The 23,100-nt window shown below is 33.3% G+C and overlaps 1 protein-coding gene across 2 annotated transcripts; it reads right to left on the bottom strand.

Annotated features, from left to right (window-relative positions):
* Positions 1-374: 374 nt before the first annotated feature.
* Positions 375-3,052, bottom strand: LOC145017279 (laccase-12-like). Of its 2 annotated transcripts, none has more exons than XM_078975338.1 (6): positions 2,954-3,052; positions 2,722-2,873; positions 2,378-2,622; positions 2,149-2,277; positions 801-1,754; positions 375-712 (listed from the first exon to the last, which is right to left on the bottom strand). In XM_078975338.1, exons 1-6 carry the CDS (start codon positions 3,041-3,043, stop codon positions 582-584), a joined length of 1,701 nt encoding a protein of 566 aa, XP_078831464.1. In that variant the 5' UTR covers positions 3,044-3,052; the 3' UTR covers positions 375-581. The 2 variants fall into 2 exon arrangements, with proteins under 2 accessions (XP_078831464.1, XP_078831465.1); XM_078975339.1 differs by having other exon boundaries at positions 801-1,694.
* Positions 3,053-23,100: the final 20,048 nt, after the last annotated feature.

The following is a 23,100-nucleotide window of genomic DNA, read 5'->3' as shown; positions in this document are numbered from 1 at the left end:
ATTTATTAATATATAATATTATATATTAAAAATAATATTTATTAATATATAATACTTCAATAAAATAAAATAAAAATGTATATAAAAATGGTCCTTATGGTATGGTGAAAGATAATACTGCAAAAATGGTCTCTGGGGATAAAAATTTTATTTTAAAAAATTAACAGCCAATCAGTTAAACTTAACGGATGAGGGACCAAAACCACAATAAAACTTGTTGAAAAGGCCAAATCTACAACTTTTTCAAACGTTTGGACCATAACCACATAAAATAAGAAACCATCAACCATTTTTGCAATTTTTTCAACAAGATAACTTGCCCCAAATTAAAAGATTCAATGTAAGATGACATAAGATTCAGCAATAATAAAGCGAACTATTCTTTCATTTGCTTTGAGTTTCAGATTCTACATTACACCAATACACCGTATATCATCTACCAACACATTGGAAACAGGGAAACAAATTGGATAAAGGAAAAATTATACATCCGCAATTTGGGGACAAAATAGCATTGAAAACCATATAATTTTACATAACTATAATGCTACATGATGATTTTGAGCTTAAAGATGATCATATCAACAAACAGGGAGATCTTCCGGTGGTTGTTCTAGCGTCTCCAGTTGTCCAACACCATTATCAACCACAAACACCATAGCCAAACCCCATCCAATATGAACATCCAAATGACAATGCATAATCCAAGTACCTGAGTAAACAAACAAACAAACAAGATTCATCAAACATTTCTTTGAAATTTCAGATCAAATATCGGTGTTTTTTTCACATTTTTTTACCTGGATTATCTGCAACGAATCTAATCACAGCCCACCCTTTCACCGGTAAACTTACTGTATTCCTAAGAGGCGGATCCACAAGATTAAACTTAGCAGTATCAGATTTCGGATCAAAGTTCCCAAACCCTTCTGCAACAACATAAAAATCATATCCATGGAGATGAATCGGATGATTCTCAGCTGTAAATATACTCGTCCCCTGTAACACCACCTGAACCCTCGCTCCATATTTCAACTTATACACCTTCGTCCCACGAACCGGTTGCCAAAGCGACCTACTCACATTCCCTGTATAATCAAACTTCACCGGAGGTTTCGCCGGAAAATCCGTAGTGAAAACTCCGGGAATCGCATGGTGGTGCGCTTGCAACAGCGAGTAATTAGACGGAAGCACAAACGAAACATTATTCATACTCGCTGTGAATCGTGTCCCATTTGGAGCTTGACATGTATTACTATTGGCATTTTTCGGACACTGATTGATTCCAAGTCCGGCGGTGATGAACAGATTCTCATCGATTGTGGTCGGAACTAAGGTTTTTCCCGGGCTTTTGAAACTGGTGGTGAAGGCGGTGGCGGTTTTTGTGTCGTTGAATGGTGGAAGACTAGGCATTATTGGGTTTGAATTTGAAGCGGCGGAGGTTGCGGTAGTTTTGTAATTTAAGATGGCGGTGGTGGTGGTGTTGTCAAATGGTGCACCTTGTGCACTAGCGTACGCACGGGCGGCGATGTAGTATTGACGTGGTGGTTGGTCTCCTTTTATCAGTACGTCGGTGGTTTGACCGGGTCCAAGCATGAGGACGGAAGTAGTGAAGGGTTTTACGTAAGAAGCATCAGCTCCGACGACGGTGAGTTTGTGGCCGGCGATGGTGAAGAAGAGTTGTTGATTTAATGCTGCATTAATCACGCGAATGAGGTTTGTTTCTCCGGATCCCATTGGCACTATAAAAGTATCTAATACATTTAAAAAGAAAAAGAGCAAATTATTTTTTTGATACAAATGAAAAAAAGTAGGTTTTTTTAATTATATTAACTTATTAATATGTAGGCTTTTCAAATTTGTTTTTTTTCCTAGACAAGTTATGTTGCATGAGCATCAAGTGAGATGAAATCGTCGGCTGTAATATCTACATATGTTGTGAGAGTATTATGTGAGATTAAATCAGATACAGTAGTCTATCATGCGAATATCAGTATTTACAATGAACTCAATTGACATTGTAACTGAACCTGCTACACTGTCCATTTATTGTAAAATCATTTGTCGTTTATACTATTATACCATTTTACCACATTCGAAATCAAGATTCGTTAAAGTTTTTGTTCTCTTTTAGTTATAGAAGCAAACCTTTTTTCGAGCAACTATATAGATCACCGGGTTGACCATTGATGGTATACGCATCAGAAACATTCGGAGCTCCTCCGGTTCTTGTGGCTTGCCTTATAACATCAATCGGATTCGCATTCCACCATTCACCTAATCATCATCATTATCATATTATTATTATAACCCCAATTAAGTAACCTACTTTCTTAAAATGTAAATTGATATATAATTAAGTTATAAAGTAACATACCAAGAACAATAACCGATTCACGGTTTGGTTTAGCAAATGGATAAGAATCTCCTTCTTTAGGGCGAATAACAATAGCACCATAAACAGTAGCTCTAAGCCATGAACTATGTGCATGCCACCATAACGTTCCCTCTTGTCCCGAAATCATAAATCTATACGTATAACTTCCACCCGGTCTAATCGGGCACTGAGTAATAAATTCAGGCCCATCTGCCCACGCTGTCCTAATCTGTCTAACACCATGCCTGGATTTTTTTTTACCAAAGGTACCATTTATCAAGTGTTATATTAAAATTATAACGTATAAATAGTTTTTATTAATAAAAAGAACATTTTATATATACCAATGGATGGTGACATTGTATTGAGCTTTATTGACGACCTTTATCACTAAACTATCACCATTGTTAACTTCCAAGGTCGGCCCGGGCAGCTGCCCATTAACCGTAATCGAACTACGGGTCTTGCATAGTCGTGTCACTTTTGTGGCTTGAACCTATTTTTCATGACAAATAATTAGTATAAAAAGTTGTACATATTCAAGAAATATTAAAAGATTGAATTTGGCACACATACAACGAAATCATGGTAGTGAGTTTTAGCAAATGCTAAACTTGAAAAGAACAGCAAGAATGTGGTTAAGAACATGATGGTTGAGTGAGCCATTTTGGTGGATGAGTTGTAAGAATTGAAATGAATGATGATTGTTTATATAGGGAAGATGATGAAAATGGGGGTTGTTTGAGGTAGGCACAGTAGGTTTTCGGATGTTTAGAGTTTGATAGTGAGATACTTAGATTCGATGGACATTATTTTTCAAATTAAGTTGGTGTACCGATGACCTATACCACTTTCAATCAATGATTAATTGCTTCACAAGTATGCTATCTTATGTTTTTTTCATGTAAACATATTTAGGATAATTACCTTATTAATTACATCAAGTTGACCATTTACCAACTTCATTAAATTTCTTTAAACTTTGGTACTATAATACTAGATAGATAAAGTTACACGACCTGATTCATAAAGAATGAGTGTTTTTTCCGTTTATTTTGTCAATTAGACTCTAATGATCTTTGACTTTAATTTCTTAATTTGGATGCTAGTTGAAACTAATATATATATATATATATATATATATATATATATATATATATATATATATATATATATATATATATATATATATATATATATATATATATATATGGGAAAAGTGAATATACCCTTAAGGGTATATAAGCTTAGGTACCTAAACTCACCATATTATATCGTTTTATATCATATATACACATTGTAATTGTCCTATGTTCTTATAATTCAACTTTTAACTTGATCTAACTCCAAGATTTTTATAAATTTTACATTTATCTTCATTTTACATAATTTTCATTTTTAACTATAATATATATAGCTTAGTAGGTCTTCGGCATACATATGTGATGTAAGAGGAAGATAATAGTGAAATTTCAAAAATCTTGAAAGTAAATCAAGTTAGGGGTTGAAGTTTAAGACATTATAATGATTATATCAAACAAAATGATGTATTATGGTAGGTTTGGGTACCTAAGCTTATATACCCTTAATGGTATATTCACTTTTCACTATATATATATATATATATATATATATATATATATATATATATATATATATATATATATATACTTATGTTATTATATTCTTACTAATTATTGTGTAGATGTAGGAATTATTATGAATCAATCATTTAACTTATTTTAAAAAAGTAATTAATATATATTATTAAATTAAAGTTAATTGATAAATACCATCTAATTTAATTGCAATGGTATTTTGGTCAATTAAGATAGATTTAATAAAGGAAAATTGTATATGTTAAAGGATCATGGATTATATTAATTTTAAAAATCTGATTTTATGGATGATAATTTTTTTAATTCTGGCATTCGGCCAGAATATATTTATGAGTATGTTAAAAAATAACAATATTATTGAACCATAAAATAATAAATGTTGTGGCAGAATATATATTTTGATTGATAGAACTTTTTGAAGAATAACAATTTATTATAATAGAACACACTCTAATAACCATATATATATATATATATATATATATATATATATATATATATATATATATATATATATATATATATATATATTATGCTTGAATATTCTATCAAAATATACTATTATATATATATATCTTATTGTTGTATCGTCGATTATTCTGTCAAAATTCAACGATTAATAATGTATTCTTTTTGGAAGATTTATTACCATTGTTCATCATATCTCATGCACCATACATTAAAGTCTTTGATTATCACATTCCCTCCACACATTCTATGAAAATAACTGCAAATCGAATTATGTAGAATAAAAATATGTGAGAATGATTTAATATGACACATAATAAAAACAAACTGTAGTAATTTTGATAGAATATACTGATATAAAAAATAACAATGTTACATTATTGCATAATAGTTCATATTAGAAGCTTTACTAAGTTCATATTCTTTAAAGATGTTGGTTTTCAACACCTTGCTTACGTTTCTACTAGAATCGTTACAAAAAAAAACACAGTAGATAACACAAAAACATCAAACTCAGAAAGGGTTTTAAATTTAGAAAACAATTCTTATATACATAATGTTATTCTATTATAATATACGAACAAGAATCAATAAATTGAAAAAAGTTTTGAACAAAAATAAATACCTTTTTGTAATTTTAGGAAGAAGCCTCATTATATTAATCTCTGTCTCACTAAAAACGATCATGAACAAGTAAAGGAAAATCATTAACTTCCTCACTTCAGATGAAAGGAAAGGGCAATTGTTGTAATTTTAGGAATACCTTTCTCCACAACAGAATCATTTATTGAAGAAATAAGACCGGATACAAATACATACCTGGAAAAAATCAGAAAACTCAATAATCGGTTCAATTTTTATACCCATACATGGAACTTGACATCCAAAAGATTGATTGTCTAATTCACGAACTTGATAAAGATTTTAATTAAGATGAATAATATCTATTGAATCAAAAATACATTTTGTCATCAAATTGTTAATCAATATATAAATAAACGACATACTCTCACTTCAATTCTCCAAATAAGTAAAGATATTGTTAGTTTGGTGATTAAGAACAAAAGTTTTCATCCATTTAAAAAATTGGAACACTAATGAAGGGACTAATATGCAAAAGCAAATAAAAAGTCAGATACTATAACTATGTGTTATACATATGAAAGACAAGCTTAAATTAAGCCAACCAATGTCCTAAACGATTCTAATTAAATAATCAGCATCGACTTCACAACCGATAAAAATTGCACATATAAATACAATTAGCCTTTCAGAATCAATTACCAACAAAAAAAAAACCAATTACAACTTTGAGTCCTAATCGTATAAAACTAAAAAAATGTTCGACCTCTCATGTAGGAACAGGTAGCAGCAGACTTTTTTTGAAGATACTGATATGTAGAAAGATTATCAGAAAAACAGCAAGCACAAGTATAAGAAAATCCAATAGAATATATATGCTTTGTGTAGAATTTTTTTTTTTTGAGGATTCAATAGCATACATATGCTTTGTGTAGAAATTCATCTAAACTTTGAAGAAATTCGCTTTCATTTCATTAATTTGGTGGAAAAGTTTTCATTTACGAATTCAAGTTTATCTCAAAAAAATTAAATCAAATAGTAGAATGTGTTAGTAACTTGATTCCAATTCCTCCGATTCTATTATATTCGGCCATTGATGTTAGTTATTTGATAAAAACTAGTTATTATATAGATAAAATACAAAACAAAAGGTCAAATCCTTTTTTCTAACAAGTAATAGCAATACGCAAACTATTTCAGACTTCTAGAGTGAAAATGACTTGTTAATGATTTTGATTATTTTCAGTAGATTAGTTGAAAAACAAATATTATTTGATTCATGACAAGCTATTTGTTAATTGATAAAATATAATGTTTAAAGGGTGTTTGGTAAAACTTTTTAAATGATTTTTATCTTTTAATTTTTCGAAAAAAGATATAAAGATGTTTGGATGATACAAAAGTTCTTTTCAAAATAACTTTTTGTAAAGAAGGAAATGGTGATTTTTCCAAAGTCAAGAAAGTGTGATTTTTTATAACTTTTGAACTTTTAAAGTTAAATCACACTTAAAAGTAAAAAAATAGTACCCAAACACTTTTAAAAACTTACTTTTGGCTTTTGTTTCCTCAAAATAACTTTTACAAAAAGATCTTTTAAGTTTAAAAAGTTTTCCCAAACACCCCCTTAGTAACTATTTGATAAACTTACTGAAATATTTATAAAATAACATGTAAGTTAATTGATAAAAAAATTATATTTAGTAAACTATTTGATAAACTAACAGAAATATTTATAAAATAACAAGTAAGTCATGTAAAAAACTCGGTTTTACTTTTATAATTATGAAAACATATAATTAATAAACCGAGTTTTTTATTAATAAAACTAAGTCATAAAAAGTAATGTTTAACAAATTTTTTGAGTTTTTGTTTAAACAAAAATTAATAAGCTCGTTGAAACACTAATCTTAACTTATAAATTAGTTTTTAGTTTGCTAAATATGCACTCTAAAAATAAATTAACCGATAAGCTAATTGGTGCATGCAAAACATAATCTTTGCCTATGTTTAGTAAACAATACAATGTTTTATCTAGATACATTGTTTTATGAAAAGGGATACTAACCATGGTTATTCAAAAAAAAAATGATACTTATATTTAAAAAAAATGTTATTCTTCTCGACATAAAAATCTTACCATTATTATATATTATTAGAGTGACATTTATTCATGATCTTTTTAATCATTTTGAAATATTTATAATACTGAAACAGCTGGGTTTCCTAATCCTAGTGATCGGAGAAAAAAAAAACAATTACAAAGATGTTAAAACAAACATTGGGTTTTGCAACTAGAATTAACAACATAAAAAAATTTAGTTTTCAGAACTTTCTCGGTTTTGCTTAAATTTAAATTTTATGAATTTACCTTTAAGTTTCTATTTATTTAAACTTTTACCTTAAGTAATTTTTTTCATATTATACATATTCATGTAGAAAAATCATATTTAATTAAAAATCGTATTCACATTTTTTTTTAATTTTATTTCTTTACATATATATATATATATATATATATATATATATATATATATATATGTGTGTGTGTGTGTGTTTGTGTGTGTGTGTGTTTGCATTGTTATACTAGTTATAATGATTATGAATACGTAGATTTTAGATATATCTTTTAGAAATAAAAATATATAATTTTATATTTTTAGAAATATTAATATGTATCCAAACTACTAAAAATATATCTATACTTTTAAAAAATATATAAAAATACATATTTAAACTTTGGAAAATATATGTATATACTCATAAAACGTAAAATTAAATATTTGTGCTTCTAAAATACATATTAATAATTCTAAATAATACATTTGAATTTCCAAGAAACATATATATATATATATATATATATATATATATATATATATATATATATATATATATATATATATATATATAAACAAGTTTATGATTAAATATGTTTTTTTTTTTTTTTTTTTTTTGCATATAAACATGTTTTTTATTGATATGTATATATATTTTTAAATACATAAATTTACATGTAGTTCTAAAAACATAATAATAATAATTATTATTTTTACCTTTTTAACGGTTTAACTAGGATTATATATATATATATATATATATATATATATATATATATATATATATATATATATATATATATATATATATATATATATATATATATATATAACATTAAAAAATTAATGTAACATCCAGATTCTTGGGTATGTTATATTATTTATATATTTTGATTTAATCGAAGGGACTCAGCGAGTTGGTGGATTAACTCGTCAAGTAGGGGCGCGATCAGGTGATGTGTTTAAATGAATGGACTCGGCGAATCGAGCATTGGACTCGCTGAGTCGGCATTGTGGAGGAAAACACAAATTGTCCTGGTTTGGGATCTATTTAAAGAGCCTTAGGGTCTTCAATTGCGTCTATCCTTACCATGGAGAAACCCTAAATCATCCTTGAGAGCTTAGAGAGTAAAGAAGAGCCATCTTGAGCATTTTGGTGTGTCATTTCTAAAAAGAAGATGACAATTCTAGCAAGAGGGACCAGAGGGGGTTGGTGTACTGAGGTTATGAAGCCTGGAACTTCAGTTTGAGGTAACAAATCAGACCATTCTCCTGTTTGATGTTGATTTCATGAATCTAGGGTTTCTTAACCATTCCCTTTAGAGGTTTATGGAATGTTTGAGGTCCCAATGTGGAATAAGCCTTTTAATTAGGGGTGTTGAACGGGTAATTTTTTCGGGTTTCGGGTAATTCGGGTCGGGTAATTCGGGTTTTTCATGTTAGAAAAATTACCCGTTACCCTACCCAAACTAAATTCGGGTAATTCGGGTTTGGGTAATTCGGGTATCGGGTCGGGTTTGGGTAATTCGGGTATTACCCGAAATATATGATTTTTTTTTTGAATTTCACCTAAAAATAAATTTAATGGAATAAATACGTCGTGCTTTATTATTCTTGTTTATATAAACAAACGAGACATAAACGAAGTTACTCAAGCTTTGAACATTGAGATTTTCTACTCAATAATACATGAGATATCAAGTATTTTTGTAACGACTTAATCTAATCTAATAAGATGTTAAAAAAACAAATACCTAAAGATCTTAATTTAAAAGTTTAAAATGTTTAAGATAAACGTAGTCATAAGTTTTGCCATGTTTTAAAGTTTCGTCAAGATAATGAGTTTGTTAATTGTAATAAAAACTATAATATAGAAAACAGTTAAGTTTTAAAGAACGTGATGATATATAAAAATTACTTTTAATATTGTTAGTGCCGTATTGTCATAATAAATATATTTATGTTTTATAATAATGATATTAGTTTAAGCGTGATCAAATACTTGCTATATAGTACAAGCTCTATAAGAAAAATGAAATTTTAAAATAATTTGGGTAATTCGGGTAATTCGGGTATACCCGAAATCCAAAAAATGTACCCTTTACCCGACCCGAAAAAAAATCGGGTAACCCGATTACCCGGAAAAATTTACCCGATACCCGATTTACCCGTTACCCGAAAAAATCGGGCGGGTAATTCGGGTATCGGGTATTTTCGACAGGGCTACCTTAAATCTGGACCATGGGAGGTCCAGAGAGTCCCTTAAGTTCAGCTTTATGCAGTCTCATAGAGAGTTTGAGCCTAGGTTTCCATTTAGATGGCTATTTCTTCATTTATGGCTCTAATCATGATGCATGGACGTAAAGTAGGGATGTCAACGGGGGCAAACGGGACGGGGATTGCATCCCCCGCCCCCACCCCCGAATTCCCCTTCTAACCCCCACCCCTGCCCCCATTCCCCCTCCCCCGATTGATTTTGGGCTAACTTATTTAGGCTAAAATAAGTTCTTGTTTGGGCTAAAAGAAACTATTTTTTTGGATAACAAATAGATATTTATAACATAACTTTACATGTTACAAACAACTTAAAAACATGTTTTTGTTGAATTTTTGTACGTAAAAATCATTTCGTTGTTTATTATACTTATATAATTAACATATGTCAATTTATATAATTAATTAACGGGGCCCCCACGGGGGTTTCGGGACGGGACAACCAACCCCCGCCCCCGCCCCCGAAATTAAAACGGTGGGGTAAACTTGCCCCCGCCCCCGCCCCCGATTTTTTTCAACAAATGTCCACATACCGGACGGGGCCCCCGCGGGATCGAGGTCCCACGGGACTTTTTGACATCCCTAACGTAAAGTTTGGACCTTTATGTGATTTGTCGGTGCTAGAAGGATAGATTTACAAGTTGGTGAAATAGATTTGACCTCAGAAGGTCAGATGAGTTTGGTCATGGAGGAGACTCGCCGAGTCCATAGGAGGACTCGACGAGTCGGATCGAGTTTACCCGAGTTTCGTGATCAGTGGAGACCCGACGAGTTGGGTGGGTGACTCAGTGAGTCGAGTGAGACCTTGTGAGGAATCTGATTACACGTGTGGACTCACTAAGTCGTTTCCTGACTCGACGAGTCTGGTCAAATTTTGACCGTTGACTTCCGTTGACTTTTAGGGTTTAGTCAACCAGTGGACTATTGGGCCAGGGGAGGGGCCTTTTACCCTTCTGGGAAACATAGTACGAGACTTGTCTAGCCTTTGAGAGCCACTGTTGATTTAGAGCTATTTATTTATGTGATTAGGCGGCGGCTAGATCGGTATTTTGAGTTCGAGACTTTTCGAGAATTACCCGAGGTGAGTCTTCTCACTATGCCTTACCCGATGGGGTAATTATGTGTGACCGGAAGGTCTTATGTGTATGATGTATAAGTGATGTAGGCTATATGTGATATGTTATGTGATATGAGTATGATGATGTGGACCGGAAGGTCAAGATGATATGGACCGGAAGGTCAACAGAGTCTGGGATGGAAATCCCCTGAGACACTTGGATCGGAAGATCCTATGGCCTGGAAAGGCGTATGTGCAGTATGTGGTATCTTGGGGAACTCTCTAAGCTTTGTGCTTAGTGTGTTATGTGTTATGTGTTTCAGGTTCTTCAGAATCGCGGGAACGCGGCGGCTCGATTGTACACACACAAGAGAAAAGAGTGATGAATACATATCCTGGAATTTCATAATGTTCTGAAAACCTTGTTGATGATTTTTAAATAAAAAGTGTTTATATAGAATAATGTGCATTTTTATGAAATAAAAATGAATAAATTAAATTTAAAATTTTTCGGTGTTACAAGTTGGTATCAGAGCCTTGGTTTGAGGGATTCGGATACACCTTCAGGTATGTCCGGACTCAAATTGAGGATTGAGAAAAAGGTTTTCAAAAGAAATGGGTTTTCTAAAAAAATGAGTAAGAGAATTTATAAGAGAAAGAGACAACGAGCAGTGTGTACAATCAGCCAGCGCCCGAACGGTGATTTCCCAAAAATACCCTTACATTGTGTGTTATGAGTAATATGTGAAATGTTATATATGCTAGAGAGTAGGCTAGGTATTTCATATTTTAGCGCTAGAGTGGCCTGATTTGTGATGCCTTAGCCTAGGAGTTACTGTTATTTGTGAATTGCTTTTGTGTATGTGCGGATTATGAGTATCCAGCAGGAATCCTATTTAGAGAAGGATTTGAGCAGAGGACTAATCTAAGAGAGATACCTAGATGAGCATTTGAGGAGCCTTCTGAGAAGGTAGTCGGAAACCCGCATGGGGTGGAGTTGCTTGAGCTCGGTGACGTCTTTGATTACGAGTGTAGCAAGCGGAGTTGTGACCTAGAGTGGTGATACGTGTTGATAAGGGACTATTCGATGCTCGAATGTTGCTTGCTTCGTGATTTGTGGAATTTTCGGTGATGGGAGTCGGATACTAAGTGAATATGAAGATATTCAAGAGCTAGACGGTTGGCATCACTAGGAGTTCTTTAGCAGCTGATGGCAGGAAGGTGTGGGAACCTAGGAAGAGCCTGTGAAGTGACCTTTGTTAGATGAGTAGGCGGATAATGGAGAATATTCGCAGGAAGAGCGGCCAGCAGGGCGGAACTTGTAAGTGAGGAGGTTGAGCAGCTACTTAGGAGATCTGGGATGATTTATGTGGAAAGTATGGGTAGATGTGGCAGGTAGTATGGGCCCGTACTACTGAAAGCAGAGGACCCATACTCGATACATGGAAAGTTCCTGGGATTCTAAGTAGCAGATGAGGGTGATCGTATGGTTTGAGTACCATGATCAGTAGCAGATGAGAGGGATCGTATGGTTGGAGTACCATGATAAGTAACAGATGAGAGGGATCGTATGGTTTGAGTACCATGATCAGTGGCTGATGAGAGGGGATTGTATGGTTTGAGTACCATGATCAGTGGTTGATGAGAGGGGATTGTATGGTTTGAGTACCATGATCCATGGCAAATGAGAGGGGATTGTATGGTATGAGTACCATGCTTGGAAGCAGGTTGGGAAGTGATGTCATGGTTCGAGTACGATGATTTGGGGATTGAGAGAATATAACATGGTTCGATAACCATGATTTATAGCAGGCAGAGAGATAGCAACATGGTTCAAGTACCATGGTTGCGATGATTAGTGTTACTGGTCCTACCAGTTATGCCATTATGTTGATTATACCGAGATCAGGTATGAGAGAGTATGCGGCTTGAGGGTCAATTTGAATGAGTTCTAGGTAGTATGCTTGAAAGAGAAATGGGATTCGTTTTAAGAGGTTTTATTTGTGAGGTGTCAGTGGAAACTGCACGGCTTAAGGATAAGTGGGATGATGTTGTTGAAGAAGCGGGGTTCGAGTCAAGCCATCGGTTGATGGATGAACCATCACCTTCTATGGCGAGATTTATGTGGTTTCCGTTCTTGAGAAGGGGAATGAGCTATCGAGTTCTGGTTCCAGAAATTGGATGTCGTGGAGTAGTACTGGTGGTGATCTTTTTGGGGTGTTTGAGCGGTTTGTCTGTGGTGAAGTATTTCTTGTACCATAGATCCAATAGTGGAAACGGAGAGTCTTGGGTGAATCGGGGCAATTGGGATGTCCAGTTATGGGGCAGTATGAGGTCCTGAATGATTAAAGAAAGTCATGAGGAGAAGTTATGAGGGCCTCGTCTGTGATTCAGAGTATTTGGTATTGCTAGGTTTCTAATCAGGGAGATCATCAAGCGTTGCGTAGCTCAATCAGAGAATAGATGCGATGTTATTAATGGAAGCAGTCTGTGGATGGATTGAAAGTGCGCCAATTGGCGATGGTTCGAACCCTAAGTGGGGGAGAACCAGGTAATTGATGAAGGGATTTGAGAATTGTGTAGAGACAGTTAGAGGACTGGTTATAGTAATTATGTGGCAGATTCATGGGTTCAGGGATAAATTGGTGGATATGGCGAGGTGCAAGTGGGATGATGTCTGTCGTGCATGATCAGGAAGGAATGAGTGATTCTATGGTAGGTGGCCGTTGGTCAGAGAGGTTGTTCGGGTCAGAATTTCAGTGTGTAAAACAAGACGAGACAGTTAATTCCTTGAGTTCAGAGAACAGCAGCAGAGGTTGACAAGTATATGTTCAGAATGTGATCTCCTCACCAGGAAAAAGCAACAATTGGTCTGTTAGTTAATTTCGGAGACGGTATGAGTAAGATGGTATGAGTAGCGATCGACAATGGGTGAATTTTTGGGGTCCTTGTAATCGAGTTACGGGTTAATGGCGATGTCCTGTGTTCAATTTGGAAAGGGAATACTTCGAGGTTGCAAGTGTTGCAAGATGAAGATCGATTTCGAGATTCTAATGAAGGTAAGTAGTATCTGTGTATGATGTTGTGGGTGTGAGATCAGTGATTGAGATAAGGCATCATCGGATGTTGTGATGGTATCCTGAAGTATCAGAATATGTTGTCATTAAGTTCGGATTATTTTGGAATTGTGAGTTGGAGGCAGATAGTGGGTATCAAGTGAGTACGGTTCTGGTGAGAACCCTATGGCCAAATGACATCAAGTGAGATTATTCGGGAAGGTGGTTTGTAGTAGTGAAAGGTGTGTTCGGATGCTGTCAGAAATAACAGTGCATAGCTTGAGTAGGTGTGTACACCTACGCGTGGCCGGTTCGCAGGGCATGAGTTGATGATCACGGTGTAGCGTCTACGTGAAAATGAGATTATGAAGAAGTAAGGGCTGGTGCGGTAAAACTGCGGGGAGCCGCAGTCAGTGGCTTAGAGTAGAGGTTGTGGTGATGCTACGGGGAGCCGTAGTACTCACGGATCAGAGAGAGGTTGTGGTGATGCTACGGGGAGCTGTAGTACTCACAGATCAGAGAGAGGTTGTAGTGATGCTACGGGGAGCTGTAGTACTCACGGATCGGAGATAAGTTGTAGTGATACTATGGGGAGCCGTAGTATTCACGGATCAGAGAGGTTAGGGTGATGCTACGGGGAGTCGTAGTATTCATGGATCAGGGAGGTTGGGGTGATGCTACGGGGAGCCGTAGTACTCACGGATCAGAGAGAGGTTGTAGTGATGCCACGGGGAGTCGTAGCATGCACTAATCAGGGAAGGGTTGAGATACTGCGAGGGTGGTAGTACTCTCTAGTCAGTAAGAGAATGTTGGGATAAACTATTCTATGATCAGAGCATAACGCGGAAAGGTTGTTTGGCTTGGGTAGCCCAAATATATTAGATATGGGAGCCTGATGGTTAAATCATGGACGAGATTGTGGTTATCTCATTTGTCTGGAGTGGTTATATTGGATGGAATCATGGATGTTGTAGATGGTTGAGTTAAGTGTGGGTTGCGAGTCATCAGTCTCGAAATGAATGGTTCTTGGGGCGAGCGGTTCAACCCGGGGATTGATCAAACTCTTGAGATGAGTTTGGTTTTAGTAGTGCGCCGGGAAGGCGATATGAGGTTTCAGATTCAGAGAATGAGTACTTTTCTGAAAAGTTAGTTGTCATCTGGAATTGAAACCAGAGGTTCAGTGTTTGGATGGGATAGTGCAGTGAGTTGCACGAAATTAATGTATATGGATTTATCTATAACTTATTTTTATATATATTTTTAATGTTTGAACTTGTAAACATTAAATTCATGATTTATATACATGTATATATAGAAAAATAAGAAAAAACATGAAAAATATAAAAACCGGTTGACCGGCAGTTGAACCGGTTATACTGATTGAACTGAAAACCAATCACCATGCCGATTCAATTAAAAACCCAATTTTTAAAACATTGGCTAAACGTTCATCATGCCACAAAAAGGAGACAGGTGTGCATATCGTAACCCCTTGGCCATGTCATTACCACGCCGCCTTGGTTGGGGTATAATCAATAGCCTAAACAAAACAATTTGCTTTTAATTTAGAATTTCTAAATGCTATGCAATGAAACAACATTAATTATCACACTCGGACTCGATTAAACTCACTTTAATAAAATACTACATTTAGTTTGAGTGGAAGTATAACATTCTTTCGTTTTTGCTTCAGGTTTAAGCCATGATTTGTCCATTTAATTTGTCGTCATAAAATTCAAAATCCTTTCTCTAGAAAATAATTTGATGTTATGATTTGTCCATTTAATTTGTCGTCATAAAATTCAAAATCCTTTCTCTTGAAAATAATTTGATGTTATTGTTTCCATAGGTGTTATTCAGTCCAAATACAAACACATAAATGTATGATATGACAAAAAAGAAAGTTTGGTTTCAAACTAAAACTTCCTTAGTTTATATTATTATACGGTTGATAAATAAAATTCATTGGATAAAATACAAGATTTTCAGATTATAGACCAACAACAATAACAATCGTTTAAAATAAGAATTTCTAATGACCCATTATTCAACAAAAAAACAAAAAGAAACATAATTTTATTTTCAAAATATTATAGTGGTGAATGTGTGCACTCGATGGGATTTAGGATCAAATTGTCAAAAAGTCGTTAACCAATTAGGTGATACGTGATAATGTTGTTGGATTGTTTTAACAACAAATTAGTTAGTGAAGCCCGAAAGTGATAACGATAGTTTCATTAGCATCATGTGGCAATAAGTGGCGTGTATGGTATCTCATTTTCTTTTTTAAATTTGGATCTATATGTCATATATAATACAACCATTAAAAATCCTTTTAAAAAATATTTGTGAGTATATTTCAAAATTTCCAATTTTAGATGTACAATTGTGACAATTTTAATAAATTGTAGCCTAATAATTTATTTATTTATTTTATTACATAGTTTCATAGGCGTGTCCCACGTCTACAAAGAAGAGGTGGTGGCAAGTCAGTAGTCCATTCCAAATTGAATTTGCATTTGAAAACTTTCCCAATTTATAAAGTAAGCAAATCAAACCACCATTGGTTATGGTTAAGTTATGCAGTAGAAGCTACCTCAATATTATTAAATTCTTTTTAGTTCGTTTACTATTCGAACGACTTATAATGGATTCTTAAATGCATCCCGGTGTTAATTTGACTACTTTGTAGTGTAAAGCAGAGTTTTACTATTTTATTTATTTAAAATGACCATCGACTAATTTCAAGGTTAATGTTACATTATAACCCATAAAGTATTTTTGGCACACAAATCCCATGCAAATTTTATTCATAACATATGCCATTGGTCTATTTGTTTATTTGAACTCATGGATACAACCTCATCACTATGTGGTGACGAGGTTGTATGTATGGTGTACATGTGTCTAGTTATTATATCTAGCAAAATTTAGATGGTGTACATGTGTCCGCTTATCGTCTCTAGTAAAACTTAGGTGATAAGGTTGTATGCAAGACTTCAAATAGGAAGATGGGTTGGTGGCTTAGGTTATGTATACAATGTGCATGAGATTCGTGATATATAGGGTATTGAATATGGGTTCTAAAAACAATATTGGGTAATATGGATTAAGGTGTTTAGCAAATATATCACATTTTGATTCGATTTAGCAGAACTGCAACTCCAAGTTATTTGGTTCTCTCCAGGTGATTTAATTCTCTAAAACATATCTTCTACATGTTAAGCATATCTCACATCATGATGGCTCTTTATCATGTGTCACGAAAGGTCCATCTTTTATACATATTTCATGTGAATGAAGCAAAAACATATTCAATCAAACCTACATCTTTATCATGGCACAAATACAATAGAACCTTCATTTTCCACCATGAAGAACACAATACACAACAACATTTAAAACATGGTAATTATGAGCAAAAACAAATTGGTTCAAACCAAAAAAAATGTTAAATGTGAGTTTTTTTTCCGAAACAAAAAGTGAGGGCTTTTATTATAAAAAAAAAATGTATTATAGAAGTTAAACAAATAAGAAAATTATAGGTCCTTTATAAAAAATAAAGTTTTAGTTTAAACCTGAAAAATCATAAAACTTGCGAATCTTTTAGAAAATTAACTTTATTTCGTTAAACTCCATAAAATTTATTGGTTTGGCACATCAACCTCTTATTTTATTTTAGACAAAACTTCAAAATTAATGATTCGAAAATCTGAAGTCTAGTCCTACTTTTTAAAAACCTCACAGATGGTTATTGTGGTTTCAAAACCTTTAACAAATTATCATTTTTGTTAACTTCGTTAGCTTTGGTCCTTAACTGAAAAGCATTTTGTCATTTCACTACCACAAGGACCATTTATGAAGCTTTGTCTTATTTAATATATATATATATATATATATATATATATATATATATATATATATATATATATTAAAATCTCTCTCTCTCTCTCTCTCTCTCTCTACGCTTATATTTGACGTCAAACGAACGGAAACAAAAAGAAAAACCAAGCTCACTTGAGAAACAAAGTTTTCTGGAGTTCGTATCTTTCAGTATTGCCGGAAGGACAAGAAGCAACCACAAACAAGAAAAATGCATCCGACTCAGGCATTACTCACGACATCAGCCCCATGAACAAAATGAACATCAAACACTCTCTTTCCCAATGTTGCTGTCGGAGAACACAAATCTATCTTTCTTGTTCTCCCATTAATTTCAACATTGCTAGAAAGAGCATCCATGGAGTCCATCTAGATCTCAAACTCTCTCGGCTTCTCTCCTTTTCAAGTTCCAGTCGCACACAAAACACACATTCACACTTTGTCAATTCTAGTTTCTAGAATTAGCAATTTACCCTTAGATCTAATAACCATATTTATTTCAAATAAGTTGTTGTATGAAAGAATTGAAATTGTAAAAATGCCCTAATGTTCTAGGTAGAACTGATTACTATCATGTAACTCAATTCCGAATTGTTCATTGCTTGTTGCCATTGCTGGTGTTGTCTAGCCCTAGTTGTAACAAGCTAACAGCTTCAAGTTGCCTAATTAATCTTCTTTACAATACAGATTTTTATCTTGTTCTAAGACCAGCGGTGGTTGGGAACAAGTGGGTGAACAACGGTGTATCGTGGTGCTCCAGATAGGAAAACCCCCCTGACTAAACTTGATTCTAGATTTCTAAAAGATTTATGATGAACATGACTTTGGATTGCTTGTTTGGTTTCAACCTAAAAGGAGCGAAAGGATTTCTCAGCAAATTTTCGATTTCTTGTTTTGAGAGAGAGAGAGAGAGAGAGAGAGAGAGAGAGAGAGAGATTTTGATATTATATATATATATATATATATATATATATATATATATATATATATATATTTTAAATAAGGCAAAACTTCTTAAATGGTCTCTGTGGTAGTGAAACGACAGAATTGTCTTTCAGTTAACGGAGTTAGCGAAAAGGATTATTTGTTAAAAGTTTTGAAACCACAGAGACCATCTGTGAGGTTTTTAAAAAGTAGGGACTACACTTTAGATTTTCAAAAACCATAGGGACCATTTTTGAAGTTTTATCTTTATTTATTTTTTTTTTATCATTTATCATTTTTTTTATGTATTTATCAATTTAGAAATAAATAAATAATATTTTAATTTTAGAATACTTCATTGATTAAAACTCATAAAACACCCAATAGTGTTGTTTGGTGTCTATTATATACATACTAGGGAAGTCTTAAGGCCGTCCTAAGGACGACCCAATATGGTCATGGATCATGGAGAAATGTGACTTTCAGATGAAGTTTTCATTGAGAACTATGTTGTTTCATAACCGAAATGCATAAACTACAATTAACATATATAATCTATATATTTTGGTAAGAAATATGCAAATAAATACTTTATAAAATACTCATTTAACAAATAATTTATAAAATTATACTACATATATTTTGAAACTTAAATGACAAAAAATTATGAAGAAAATCCAAGTTTTAGAACTTCAAAGATTCCAATCACCAAGAACACAAAAAAGGGATGAAAGCTCCACCATAAATGCACTCCAACTATATCATGTCTTCATCTTTTTTCATATGTCACCTAAACACAACACAAATCATCGAGAATGACCATTGTAAATAAGCTTTGCTACCAAAATCATATGAACTCTCTCACACTGTTCTATGCTTACGGCTTGAGAAAGAAAAGAAATAAAGAGTGCCAACCACATTTAGTGTGCATTTGATGAAAACTTATATTTCATAAATTGATTAGTTTGCGGGCATAAACAAACCAAATAGAGATTGATAAAATCATTTTTGAGTTCTTTATGAGCTCATTTATTCTATCGGAAAACCATAAATGCAACAAAAAAACATAATCAAGGCCTGTTAAAAACGTCATTTATTTTGTTCAAAAATGCAACAAAAAGATATAACCAACACTTGTTAAAGAACTTGTTTATTTCATTCCAAAGAGACGCATAAGAATCCCGATCGAGGATTTTCTATTCACTGAATATCAAAAAAGAAGACGAAATTGGTACCTGGTAGGATCAAAATCATCACAAATAGCCAATCTGGTTCCCTGCAATTATCCAAAACAACCCCACAACACAAACTCTTTAATAATGAAGTTAGTATTGGTTGTATCGATACCGGGTAATCAAAATTATTCCCTCCAAAAATTCATAAGAAACCACATCATTTCAACATTTAATTTCAATTGGGCACAATGAATAAGATTTGATTTCAAAGGTAATAAATGCCCTTGTAAACAAAAGGGTAAAACAGGTAGTTACAGTAAGATGGTTAATTCGGTCCAAAAAAAGAACATGCTTGAATTTATACGTACCAAAAGAAAGTATTTTTTTTTCTCATTGTACTCATCAAGAATAAACGAATTCTTTCAAAGTTAATTGTAAATGCCCTAATAAACAAAAGGAGTAAAATCTTCAATTTTTCGCAGTTAGATGGTTCAATCCTCCATAAAAAAATAAAAATAAAAATAAAAAAATAAAAAATCTTGGACATATAAAAAACCTGATTTTTCCCATTTAGTCATCAAGAATGACTTTTTTTTCTTTCGTAGTTACATATAAATGCCCTTGTAAATAGAAGGGTAAAATAGCATTTACTTAAACTCATAAATGTTCGTTCAATCGAAAAAAGAAACATACTATTGAGTGTTGAACATATAATTATGAAGCAAAACCTATTTTCCCCATTTACTCACCAAGAATGAACACATTGTTTCAAAAAGTTCATCCGGTCCAAAAAAACAAACTTAGTGTATAAAACACTTACTCTAGAAAAAATTTATTTAACCACTCAGCAAATAATGCACTATGATGAAAATTTTCAGATCCCTGGATATGACTTGCAATATTTTCCCTAGTAATTCTACACATATTTGTCAAATTAAGATTTCTTTTAAGCACACCTTCTACATAACTTCCACCAAAAAATCAAATTTTAGTCATTTTTTATACACACCCGACATATAAAATTAGTTAATTACCAAAATGGACTCACTCTCAATCACCTATATAATTAAAAGCAGCAACAAATTTTCTATGAAGATCAATCTACTAATCAACATGAGGCTTTTTTTTATCACGACTTTCAAATTAAGAATCCATTTTCAGTTCCTTGATCTGATTTATCATGATCATTGTTTGACTATTACTTTTTCTTTGATTTGGATTTTGACTTGCCTAATCACATGTTGCATTATGCTCCTTATCTGCTCAACATGAACTGACTTCATTAAATAATCACAAACACCATGAGTAATCCATTTCGTTATAGGCTTTGGGTCACTGTTTTCTGATAACACTGAAAAAACATTTTGAAAAACTTCACATTTACAGAATACCCTTGCTGAAGAAAAAAACATTTCATTATATTTAACAATATGATTATCTTTTTGCACAATAGTACAAAATGATTACCAATTTGTATCATTGCGAATGTAAAATTGATTTCTGGAAGGTCATCCCCACCATAAAAAAAATGAAAGTGAAAATTTCATTTTGAAAACAAAAAAATCCAATATTGAATTTAATATTGTGAAACTGTTTTATAATAACAAAATTGTTCATATTATAGTGAAATTATTCATATAGTTGAAAAATTGTTGATAGTTGAGACCAACGAGTTCTAGAAGGTTGAAACCATCCATGTCTGTCATATGTACATCACTAATGATCAATTTGAATATGTTTTTGTTTCCCTTAGCATCTATAATGTCGTTAGCGCTTAATTTGTGGTTGAAACTGTGAAAAAAAAAGTTCAAAACGAATTGATTCTTAACACATAAAGCAGTTTTAAGGTCAATGAATTGAAACCCCATTACGAAAAGGTCAATTTGAAGCACAAAAAACCTTGATCTTTGCATTTTCTTATAAGTCCATCTGATAACTTCAAGCAAGTTTTCGTCAACAAACATAATTCCAATAGCAATGTGAAACCTATCAAATTCATTACCAACGACTATCACAGAGAATAAGTTCAAACGATTCTAGCTAACATTAAACATGGTAGGAGCATATGATTATATGACAAATAGAGATAAATATGTACTATGAAATTTGAGAAATTAGGGTTCAATTCAAGTATAATACAGTTAAACAAAAACTCCCACCTAAAACTATGATATAGAGTTCAAAAGTTACTAAAAACTGAAGCAAGGTCGAGCAGAACAGAAAATATGGCCAATGGTTATAAAAAAACCGATCCTCTGAGACCTCGATTTATGATGACCAATCCATGATAAAGAAAATATGTTTAAGTCCATCATACTTTGGAAGTAGGTATTGAGGCAAGATTGTCATGAATGAGTCTGTGGTTTGTCTAGGTGTAGATATAGTTGTAGTGTTCATGAGTGCTCCTAGTATAATATTCAAGTACTGGATTAAACCCACGCTTATTTCAATCACTTCATGGATTTTATCACGAGTGATCATGAGACGATAATATCTTATATTCTTGAAACGAAAACATGTGAGTTGTTGTAACAGCCCGTTTACTTATCAGATAAATAAATAAATTAATGAGCGAATAGTAGCCCTAAAATAAATAATTATATATCAATGGATGGTCTCGAGGGGCTAATTGTCATAGACTTAGAAGTTGAGGGCTGAAGGGTAAATTCTGGACTTTAATTAAAAGTAAATTGTCAAGCAAGGAGCGGTTTTGTAAATTCTATATTAGTTTTGTGAAGACTTTAGAAGATAGGGGTTGTTTAGTAAATCTGGACTTATTGTGAATGAAATTTATGGATTCAGGGTTTAAAAGGTAAAGATTGGCCTTACTTTGAAAGAAAAAGAGGAAGGGAGGGATGATCTTGACATTATGGCAATCTTTTGTGGATCCGGGTATAAACCGTCACCATCGGCCAAACCCTAACCCTAGATGCTTCATTCGGCTGCCATCCTCACTCTATCTCTCTCCAGCCGCCATGTCTATCGCTATCGGAGTTCACCGGAGCACCATCGCCAATTGCCTCATTGCTGTTGAAGCTGGAGTCCTTTGCAACCACATCATCGGCGAAGCTGCTGCCAGCAACGAAGTGTAACACAAAGAAGCCGGCAGACGACAGTCGCTGCTCTCCTCCGGTGAACCGCGTTGTGTTCGCTGCTATGCACGACGGGTGTGAATCAGAAGCTCTCGGTATGGCTCGCACCACCCATATACTCCTTTTTATTCATTCTTTTTTGTGATTTAGTGTTGTTCACGTCAACAGGAATTGACCGGTGGCCTTGGGTCACCGTTTCGGCGTTTCCGATCGTCACCTGCCACCGTGGTGGCTGAGTTGGGAGTAGTTCGGTGTCCA

This window comes from Lactuca saligna, chromosome 9 (assembly GCF_052625555.1).
Source record: "Lactuca saligna cultivar CGN05327 chromosome 9, ASM5262555v1, whole genome shotgun sequence".
NCBI classification, from domain to species: Eukaryota; Viridiplantae; Streptophyta; class Magnoliopsida; order Asterales; family Asteraceae; genus Lactuca; species Lactuca saligna.
Note: the sequence above shows the minus strand (reverse complement) of the source record. Positions and strands in the feature narration are given on the sequence as shown.